Genomic DNA, 12,280 nt, shown 5'->3' on the forward strand with positions numbered 1-12,280 from the left:
CAGCTGTATGTGTGTGTGTGTGTGTGTGTGTGTGTGTGTGTGTGTGTGTGTGTGTGTGTGTGTGTGTGTGTGTGTGTGTGTGTGTGTGTGTGTGTGTGTTTGTGTGTGTGTGTTCAGGAAGCTGGCGAAGAAGCGTAAGGAGACGCTAAACAGCGCACGGCAGGAGATGACGGTGATGGTGAACTCAATGGACAAGAGTTACACTGAGCAAGGAACCAACTGTGATGAAGCGCTCTCATTCATGGACACACACAACCTCAACACACGCTGTGAGTCACACACTCAGCCTTTTCACATGCTGTGAGGCACACACACACACACACACAACCTCTACACACGCTTTGAGTCACATACACACACGCAACCTCTACACACGCTGTGTCACACACACACAACCTCAACACATGCTGTGAGACACACACACACACACACACACACACACACACAGACACAACCTCTACACATACTGTGAGACACACACACACACACACATCCTCAACACACGCTGTAGGTCACACACACACACACACACACAACATCTGCACACACTGTGAGACACACACAAACACACACAACCTCAACACATGCTGTGAGACACACACGCACACACACACACAAACACACACAACCTCAACACATGCTGTAAGACACACACACACACACACACACACAAACACACACAACCTCAACACATGCTGTGAGACACACACACACACACACACAAACACACACAATCTCAACACACGCTGTAGGTCACACACACACACACACACACACACACACATACATCCTCAACACACGCTGTAAGTCACACACACACACACACAACCTCTACCCACGCTGTGGGCACACACACATACACACACACACATACAACCTCAACACATGCTGTAAGTCACACACTTACACAACCTCTACACATGCTGTGCATGTGTGTGTGTGTGTGCGTGCATGCGTGCGTGTGTGTGTGTGTGTAATATGTTTTTCCCTGTTGTGTTTTTCTTGTGTAGCGGGTTCTTCTCCCTGTTCTCTGACTGTGAAGACGAACACACTGAGCACCGGCATCCCCAACACATATTACCCAGGTAAACACACACACACACACACACACTCATTTACACACTTATAAACACACACACTCACTAACACACACACAAACACACTCATTTACACACTTATAAACACACACACTCACTAACACACACACAAACACAAACACAAACACACTCATTTACACACTTATAAACACACACACACACTCACTTACACACACACACACACTCACACACACACACACAATCACACACATATATTGTTGATGTTGTATTGAGTAAAGCAGGTTGATGAAGTGGGCTGATTATCCTCTTCATCTTCTTCTTCATCATATGTTGTTCTTCCTCCTCCTCCTCCTCCTCCTGCCGGTGTTGATGTGGCTCCTGCAGACCCGTTTGTGCCCACCGCTATCCTGGGTGAGTGTTCTGCTGCTGTTCTGCGAGGGGAATGTCATGTTTGTTTCATCTCTCTCTCTCTCTCTCTCTCTCTCTCTCTCTCTCTCTCTCTCTCTCTCTCTCTCTCTCTCTCTCTCTCTCTGTCTTGCTTTGGTTCCTTCACTCATCTCATCTCATCTCATCTGCATTGTCTGTCCTGTGATGTCACTTCCTGTCCGACATCTCATTTGCATGAACAGAGCTGAGACCGGATGTGGAGGAGTGGATGATGCTGTACATTCTGACACACACACACACACACACACACACACACACACACCAGTTTACAGCACAATCCATTTCACTATTAATGCAGTGTATTACTTGCTGTTCTCTTGGAATTGTGAGATTTACCAGCAGCCGTTCACACACACACACACACACACACACACACACACACACACACACACACAGACACAATGGATTGAGTGCTTTAAAGTCCTGAACTGCAGCAAATGAGAGAAAGCTGTTGTTAATTGTTCGTAATAATGAACGCTAGTCCAGTTCAGCTGCTCTTGATTCGTGTAGCGCAGTACAGTGCAGACGGTGAACACTGATGAAGCTCTGGTCAGCTGACTCTGCTTCAGTGCAGCTCTAATCAATGCTCATCCCACAGCTGTAGTCATTTATAGTGTTTTAAAGCAGGGGTTCCCAAACTTTACAGCCCGCGACCCCCAAAATAACAATGCCAGTGACCCGCGACCCCCAATATCAATGGCGCACACACATACACACCAGTAGACCCAGGTCTATTCCTGGTTGAATCTCTTTAATGTATGCCAGAAAGTTTAACCTGGTGTTATAAGATCAGTCTGCTGCATCTGACGCTGTTGCTGTGTCTTTAATATAATGTATTCACCCCAGGGGTCACAATCCAATACACTCAAAAACAGCTCATTCATTCATTTTCTTTTCGGCTTAGTCCCTTTATTAAACCAGGGTCGCCACAGCGCAATGAATCGCCAACTTATCCAGCACATGTTTAATGCAGCGGATGCCCTTCCAGCTGCAACCCATCTCTGGGAAACACCCATACACACTCATTCACACTCATACACTACAGACAATTTAGCCTACCCAGTTCCCCTATAGCGCATGTGTTTAGACTGTGGGGGAAACCGGAGCACCCGGAGGAAACCCACGCCAACACGGGGAGAACATGCAAACTCCACACACAATCTCACTGCAATTCGTAACTTTTTTATTTAGTGGCTTACAAATGAATTCGTACAATCTAATTCGTACATTTTAGTACGATTTGCTCATCCCCCAATGACAGTTGGATTTAGGGGTGGGGTTAAGTGCCACGCCTGCTTTTTAAAATCGTACAATTTCGTACGACTGAACTCGTACGAATTCGTACAAATTATCCTCTAAACTGACAAAACGTAAAATATGTACGTTTTTTTTCATGAGAAACTCCACACAGAAACACCAACTGACCCAGCCGAGACTCGAACCAGCGACCTTCTTGCAGTGAGGCGACAGCACTACCTACTGTGCCACAGCATCTCCCTCGTTCAAACTACTTATTTAAAATAAGCTGCAACAACACAATTCTTAAGATTTCATTGGGACAACTTAATTTTTTTAAGTTCCGTTTACATAAATTTGTTAAAAGTGTTACGTTAACTTAATTTGTGTTGGGACAACACGAAATAACTGTGTGGAACCCTGCAGTTTTTACAGTGTAGAACTAGTAACTATAAGCTACTATATTAACTATATACAGTAGTATATAGTAACTAAACGATAAATATGCTCATTCTTATGGTTTAATAAAAATAAATAGATTTTTGAAAATCACCAGGCGACCCCCCCTTCATTGTCCCGCGACTTTTCAGCGGGTCCCGACCCCCCTTTGAGAACCGCTAATTTAAACCATACTATAGTAACATGTGTCATAGTCCATACATTCTAGCGTTTACATCTTTTCCCTAATAAGTTTAAATAGCAAATGCATTTGCGCTCATACGGTCTTAAAAAGAGGCGTGTTAGGGCGCATTGCTGGCGCGTTGCTGTTTTGAGGATCTAAAATAGACTGTTCAATAGATCAGCTGAGAGGAGGTCTAAAGTCCACCGCAGATTGGGTTAGTTGTGCGCCTCGCTTACACATTGCTTGATACACACAGGATGTACAGCAATACGCAAATATCTTTACAGATAAAAAAAGAATTAAAAGATTAAAATATTACAATAATTATTATTTTCTACATCAATATAAACACCTCCATGCCTTCTTCATCTCGGGAGGCTTCTTCAGTTAATTCATGATGATTTGCTTTTGTATAATGTGACTATTATTAGCAGTATTATTGATTATATCCATATTTATATTTGTTTAATAAAAACAAGCTTAGATTTGTCCACCTGTCAGGTTTTAGACCATATGGGGCGCAGCATGTGTATTAGGATATAACTCAGTGTTTTGAGCACACTTCATTATTATTGTTCATTTATTCGTTTGCTGGAAATTAGAACTGAATTTTGAAATAGTTTTGGAACAAATCTTTGCGCTTAACAAACAAAATTAATTATGTGTAGGCTAATGGATGTCTGTGCGTACAACACGTTTCCTTATCAACAAGAGTGAAAGTGAAAGTAAAACATCTTTGATAAATACTGTTGTTAGTATTACAGTAAACTATGCTGTATAACGTGAATGTGTGGTGTAGAATAGTATATACTATAGTTGTAGTAATCTACAGTATTGGGTCAATTGCTTATATTATGATAGCTGTTGTGTTACCATTGCATCCACTGAATTACCAGAAAAAATATATTATGTTAGTTTTACAACAGATTATAACAACAGATTTGTTACTTTAATTGTTGTATCACCATAGCAACTGTAGAATTACCACAATAGATGACTTACTTTAATTGTTGTGTTTCCATAACTACTATTAATTATTTTAGTTGTTCTGTTACCATGACAACTGTAGAATTACCACAACAGATCAATTTCATTTGTTCTGTTATCAAAGCAATTATAGAATCACTACATTAGTCAATTACTAGAGTTGTTGTGTCACTATAGCAACTATAGAATTACTACAGCAATTCCGTTAACTTTAGTTGTTGAGTTACCATAGCAACTGTAGTTAGCAGAACAGATTTGTTGCTTTAATTGTTGTATCACCATAGCAACTATAGAATTACCACAACAGATTAATTAATTTAATTGTTGTGTTACCATAACAACTATAAACCCACCACTATAGTTGTTGTGTTACTATAACAACTATATAATTACCAGGAGAGATCAATTAATTTAGTTTTTGTGTTACCATAGCAACTTTAGAATTGCCACAACAGGTCATTTAGTTCAGTTGTTGTGTTACCATAGCAACGCTAGAATACTACTACAGACTTATTTGTTTAGTTGTTGTGTTACCATAGCAACTCTACAATCTCCACAACAGATCTATTAGTTTAGTTGTTGTGTTACCATAGCAACCCTACAATCTCCACAACAGATCTATTAGTTTAGTTGTTGTGTTACCATAGCAACCCTACAATCTCCACAACAGATCTATTAGTTTAGTTGTTGTGTTACCATAGCAACCCTACAATCTCCACAACAGATCTATTAGTTTAGTTGTTGTGTTACCATAGCAACCCTACAATCTCCACAACAGATTTATTAGTTTAGTTGTATTACAATAGCAACGCTACAATCTCCGCTACAGATCAGTTACTATAGTTGTTGTGTTACCATAGCAACTATAGAATTACCACAACAGATCAATTACTTTAGTTGTTTGTTTACCATAGCAACTATAGAATCACCAACATTGGTCAATGACTATTATTGGTTCAGAAACACTCTAGCATTTACTATAAATGACTATAATATTTTTTTTTATGTGGGAATTCTAAAAAAGTAGTGTTTGTGTGCGAAATGTTTCTTATTTTACATCAATTATAGCAGTTTTTGAGAAGCTCTGTTTGCTGATGCAGTTTTAGCGTTAATTCTTCATGAGGATGAAAGATGTTTGCCATGTATAAACATCTGCCACTGCTGAAATGTACATATTAATGAATGAATGAATTTTTATTATTATTATTATTATTATTTTGCATGGCCTTTTTTCCGCAGCTTTGATTTTCTTTTTCTGGCATAAGCACAGAAAGTGTAGTGTAGTTGTGTGTGTGTTCGTCCAGTGTGTCCGAGTGCTGTGCTGTGCTGTGTAAATGCGGAGCTGGTTTGGTTTCCCCCTCGGGATGTTTTTGTGTAGTTTTTGGAGGAAAGGAACGGCTGGATCAGCGTCTCGTTCATTGCATCCACTAAAGCGTCTCTCTTCTGCCATTCTCTCTAATGTTTCTTCCGCCTTTAGCGGCTCCTCCTGACCTACTTGTTTTTCCTCCCCTTATTCTGCGGCTGTTTATTAGTTTATTCTATGATAAAATAGAATAATAAAGCAGCTTTTGTCTCATTTTCGTTCCACCTCTGCACCCTATTTATCCGAGTCGGCCCCAGAATTTAATTGAAACATAATGTGATGAAAAATAAGAGCTCAGAGCGGCGTATTAAATATGAATGACTGTGGGCTAACAGCACGTGTAAATGATGGCTGGAGCGGGAATAGCTTTACAAGACACAATAAAAAGCAGGAAAGCTTCACCTCGGGCACAGAAGGGTTTATCGAGCAGCAAAGATGATGCTGATGTTGGACACTCGTTCAGCTGCTGCTTCAGCGCTTCTGCACCGCCCGACACTGATTTATGCCAGACAGCCAGATATCGTAAAAAAATGACACCAAATTTATTGTGCACGAGTCTGCAAATTAAATATCCACATTTATTTATTTATTTATTTATTTATTTATTTATTTATTTATTTATTTATTTAAACATTTATTTATTTATTTATTTATTTATTTATTTAATCATTTATTTATTTATTTAAACATTTATTTATTTATTTAAACATTTATTTATTTATTCTCATTCTTGATTTAGTTTTTTTTCATGCATGCAATAATTGTAAAAGTTAAAAGTATAATTTTACATTTATTTTATTTAATATTCAGCAGGTAACCAAAAAAATGAGACACAATTTATTGTGCATAAGTCTGCAAAATAAATATAAACATTTATTTATTTATTTATTTATTTATTTATTTATTTATTTATTTATTTATTTATTTATTTATTCATTCATTTATCTATTTATTTTTTCTTATTCATGCGTTAGTTTTTTTCATGCATGTATTATTAATTAATTAATTAATTAATTAAAGAATTAATTAACTAATTTATTTAATTATTTATTCTCATTCATACATTTATTTTTTATTCATGCATGTAATAACTGTAGTCTTGTGTAATATTGTGTAATTTAATGCAAGTTTTATTATTTAGCATTAGTTTAAAGCACCCTATTTAAATTTGATTGCATTTATTAATTTTTTATTATTATTTTTAAATATAGAAATGCATTTAAACATTTTTAAGTGATTAGTTTTTTTTATTTTAAACATCAAGTGACTCAAAATCCATCAAAATGTTGTTGTGCTGAAGTCTCCAAATGAAATAGCAACATGAATTATTTATTTATTTGTTTATTTATTCATTAATTTGTTTATTTATTGATTGATTGATTAATTGATTAATTCATTTATTTATTCATTCATTCATTCATTCAAATATTTATTTATTTTCATTCATGCATGTGTTTTTATTTATGCATCTATTAATTGCAACCAATTTAACATATAGTTCGATGCAAGTATTATATTTTCATTTGTTTTATTTATTTAAAGTTAGTTTAGAGTCCTGATTAAGAATTGAACTAATTTATTACCTTACTTTTTAAATTTGTTATTATTTTATTAATATTTGGTTTTATTAATTTCTGTTTCTGTTGTTTTATGCCTTTAATTTAATTAAACAAAAATTACAACCAGTAAATTCCACGGTATTCTTTTTGCTTTATGTATAAGTACAGTGCTCAGAATATTTTTGCACGCCCCTCACTAATCTCTCTTTTACATTCATGTTGTTAATAGGAAGCTGTACACTATTATATTTATGCATGTACAGTAGATTAGTCAGTACTGAAGCCAAATCTGGAGCTGATCTAACAAAATAACTTACGATAACGCTCTAAACACTAGTACAGCCCCATTTATATGTTAGAGAAAAATATTAAATACACATTTAACAAAGAGGAAAAATCAAGAGAAGCAAAAACCTGGAGAAATTTAGTTGAAATTTTGTAGTTTGTAATTTTTGTAATAAATATATCTGTTTAATAAATCTGTTCTGTTTAAATGCACCAAAATACACTGAATATACTCACTGAGAAATGGAGGAACATGTTCATCTTCAAAATGGGCTGAACACTGTGTGTGTATATATATAACAGATAAATCCATTTCTTACATTAGTTTTTATCATGCGTGATTCTTTACTACACAGTACGCCTTAAAGCAGTGATTGGCTGCATAAATCCCCCAGCCCTGATCTGGGTTCAGCCGTGTGTATCCTCAGCGCAGCAGTACGTGTGTCTTCTCTTTAATCTGCGCTGAACTGAAGGCGTTCTCTGCTTTGCTCAGTTGGAGCCTCTGCTCTGTAGATCTCCATGAAGCTTCAACTTCTCATCTCCTCTCAGTTTTCTTTGCATCTCGTGTTTGTTTGAACTCATTTTCTCCTTCATTGTGTTTTGAGACCCCGAGCCCCCATCCAACCCCCCAAACTGATCAGACTCTGCTAGATCTGGTGTACTGTTGCTTATACCCTGTCTCTCTCTCTCTCTCTCTCTCTATCTCTCTCTCTCTCTCTCTCTCTCTCTCTCGTTTATCCTCTAATGTATCTGCTAAAAGTCCCCATTACTGGTAAGTTCATGAGCGTTGTGTGTGTGTGTGTGTTTGAGTCCTGCTCCTCCATGTGTGTTTGAGCTGCACTCCTCCATCACTCCTCCATCTCTCTCTCTCTCTCTTTTTCTCTGTGTGTGTGTGTGTTTCTTTGCTTTGGCTTTGCTGTATTTTTGGTTCTTCATTGCGCTGTTGATTGACAGCACCCATGGCAGATCTCAGATCAGGGCAAAACAGGCCAAACGCACGCCGACTCTAGCCGTGTTATCTTGAGATTTAAAGATAATGATGATGATGATGATGATGGTGAATTTTCAGCAACAGGGCAGTCAATCCATCCCTCCCTCCACATCTGCTCATGCACGCGTCCTGCAGTGTGTGTCATCCATTGCTCATCAGCTGTTACACACTGACCAATGACGAGACACTACACTGAGCACATCCACACACATCTCTACAGTCAGAATAGTGGAGACACACACAACAGACTGAGGGGCTTATAGCACACATCTGCATCTCTGGGTTTAAACCTCAGTACATTTAAAGGTGCTGGGTTTGAGTCTTAATTTTACAATTTAGAAATGCACACACACACACACCAAACTTTACACTTTTATTACTATCTGTATTTTTATTATACACCAAACTTTACACTTTTATTAATGTCTGTATTTTTATTATACACCAAACTTTACACTTTTATTAATGTCTGTATTTTTATTATACACCAAACTTTACACTTTTATTACTGTCTGTATTTTTATTATACACCAAACTTTACACTTTTATTAATGTCTGTATTTTTATTATACAACGAACTTTACACTTTTATTAATATCTGTATTTTTATTATACAATGAACTTTACACTTTTATTAATGTCTGTATTTTTATTATACACCAAACTTTACACTTTTATTAATATCTGTATTTTTATTTTACACCAAACTTTACACTTTTATTAATGTCTGTATTTTAATACACCAAACTTTACACTTTTATTAATGTCTATATTTTTATTATACAACGAACTTTACACTTTTATTAATGTCTGTATTTTTATTATACAACGAACTTTACACTTTTATTAATGTCTGTATTTTTATTATACAACGAACTTTACACTTTTATTAATATCTGTATTTTTATTATACAACGAACTTTACACTTTTATTAATGTCTGTATTTTTATTATACACCAAACTTTACACTTTTATTAATATCTGTATTTTTATTTTACACCAAACTTTACACTTTTATTAATGTCTGTATTTTAATACACCAAACTTTACACTTTTATTAATGTCTATATTTTTATTATACAACGAACTTTACACTTTTATTAATGTCTGTATTTTTATTATACAACGAACTTTACACTTTTATTAATGTCTGTATTTTTATTATACAACGAACTTTACACTTTTATTAATATCTGTATTTTTATTATACAACGAACTTTACACTTTTATTAATGTCTGTATTTTTATTATACACCAAACTTTACACTTTTATTACTGTCTGTATTTTTATTATACACCAAACTTTACACTTTTATTAATGTCTGTATTTTTATTATACAACGAACTTTACACTTTTATTAATATCTGTATTTTTATTATACAACGAACTTTACACTTTTATTAATGTCTGTATTTTTATTATACACCAAACTTTACACTTTTATTAATATCTGTATTTTTATTTTACACCAAACTTTACACTTTTATTAATGTCTGTATTTTAATACACCAAACTTTACACTTTTATTAATGTCTATATTTTTATTATACAACGAACTTTACACTTTTATTAATGTCTGTATTTTTATTATACAACGAACTTTAAACTTTTATTAATGTCTGTATTTTTATTATACAACGAACTTTACACTTTTATTAATATCTGTATTTTTATTATACAACGAACTTTACACTTTTATTAAAGTCTGTATTTTTATTATACACCAAACTTTACACTTTTATTAATATCTGTATTTTTATTTTACACCAAACTTTACACTTTTATTAATGTCTGTATTTTAATACACCAAACTTTACACTTTTATTAATGTCTATATTTTTATTATACAACGAACTTTACACTTTTATTAATGTCTGTATTTTTATTATACAACGAACTTTACACTTTTATTAATGTCTGTATTTTTATTATACAACGAACTTTACACTTTTATTAATATCTGTATTTTTATTATACAACGAACTTTACACTTTTATTAATGTCTGTATTTTTATTATACACCAAACTTTACACTTTTATTAATATCTGTATTTTTATTTTACACCAAACTTTACACTTTTATTAATGTCTGTATTTTAATACACCAAACTTTACACTTTTATTAATGTCTATATTTTTATTATACAACGAACTTTACACTTTTATTAATGTCTGTATTTTTATTATACAACGAACTTTACACTTTTATTAATGTCTGTATTTTTATTATACAACGAACTTTACACTTTTATTAATGTCTGTATTTTTATTATACAACGAACTTTACACTTTTATTAATGTCTGTATTTTTATTATACAACGAACTTTACACTTTTATTAATGTCTGTATTTTTATTATACAACGAACTTGACACTTTTAATAATGTCTATATTTCAATACACCCAACTTTACTGTTATATAATTAATGTACTTCAGATTTTGATTTGATCCAAAGTTCTGATTTTGGTTTGTAAATTTGTTTTATATGTAAATGAGCGCATATTTAATGAGTGTAATGAGTCGGTAAGTGTGTGTGTTGTTCAGCTGTAGTGTCTGGCCTGACCTCTTCATCAAGGAAACATGACTGTAAACATTACTAACTGACTCTCACAATCCTCCAGACCTGTACTTTTCAATATTCAGGACAAAAATATCTTAAATTTCCGTTTATCATCACAGAACGCACATAGTTGTTCTCAGATGGGTTAATAAGGGTTTTAGAGCACCTGAAGGCAGCTGCTTTCACTTAGGTCCTGTGATCCTCTGTTCTGATTGGCCCCCGGGTTGTTCAGGTCATTGACCGGTTTGTGAGGGTCAGGAAATAATGACGCATATTCATTGTAGTGGTTCAGATCGTGTGTGTGTGTGTGTGTGTGTGTGTGTGTGTGTGTGTGTGTGTGTGTGTGTGTGTGTGTGTGTGTGTGTGTGTGTTTTCTTCAGCCTGTCCTCATCCGCTGTGTGTGTGTTCTGTGTCTTGTGTTGCAGACGAGACTCAGACCCTGACGAGCGACACCAGCAGTCTGGTTCAGTCTCACACACACACTCACACACACTCGTCTCACACACACTCTCTGCGCAAGCGTGATGCGGTGGACGTGCCGTATCAGTCGGGTCAGCTGCATCCAGCCATCCGCGTGGCAGACCTGCTGCAGCACATCACACAGATGAAGTGTGCCGAGGGCTACGGCTTCAAGGAGGAGTACGAGGTACGAGACCACTCACTCAACACGCTGTCCCAGATGATGAAGATGATGATGAGGATGAAGATGATGATGTTCCTCTTCTTTCACTGAGTGACTGATGAGTGTTGATGTGCACCTCCTTCATCAACAACCTCTACTCATCTGTTATCCTGCTTCCTTCTGTCCTTCCACCTCTCCTCTTCATCCTCTTCCTTCTCCTATTCCTCCTCTTGTTTTTCCACCTCTTCCTCCTTCTCCTCCTCCTCTTCCTCCCCATCATCCTTCTCATCTTCCTCTTCCTCCTCCTCTTCCTCCTCCTCTTTGTTTTCCTCCTCCTCTTCCTCCTTTTCTTCCTCCTCCTCTTCATCCTCATCTTCTTCCTCTTTCTTTTCCTGCTCCTCCTCCTCTTCCTACTTCTCTTTCTCATCCCTTCTCATTTTCTCTTCTTCCTACTCCTCTTCCTCCCCCTTCTCTTCCTACTCCTCTTTCTCTTCCTCCTTCTCTTTCTACTCTTCCTCCTCCTTCTCCTATTTCTCTTCTTCCTCTT

At 35.6% G+C, this 12,280-nt stretch overlaps 1 protein-coding gene across 8 annotated transcripts in view; it reads left to right on the forward strand.

Moving 5' to 3' along the window:
• The window catches only part of LOC100334269 (receptor-type tyrosine-protein phosphatase mu), a 340,509-nt gene that overhangs the window by 257,203 nt on the left and 71,026 nt on the right, over nt 1-12,280 (forward strand). For all 8 annotated transcript variants that reach the window (XM_073932228.1, XM_073932230.1, XM_073932232.1 and 5 more), the window contains 4 exons: nt 118-269; nt 1,011-1,085; nt 1,443-1,469; nt 11,537-11,757. In XM_073932228.1, coding sequence (XP_073788329.1) covers nt 118-269; nt 1,011-1,085; nt 1,443-1,469; nt 11,537-11,757 — 475 coding nt within the window. The remainder of the gene's footprint in view (nt 1-117; nt 270-1,010; nt 1,086-1,442; nt 1,470-11,536; nt 11,758-12,280) is intronic.

Source organism: Danio rerio, chromosome 2 (assembly GCF_049306965.1).
Source record: "Danio rerio strain Tuebingen ecotype United States chromosome 2, GRCz12tu, whole genome shotgun sequence".
NCBI classification, from domain to species: domain Eukaryota; kingdom Metazoa; phylum Chordata; class Actinopteri; order Cypriniformes; family Danionidae; genus Danio; species Danio rerio.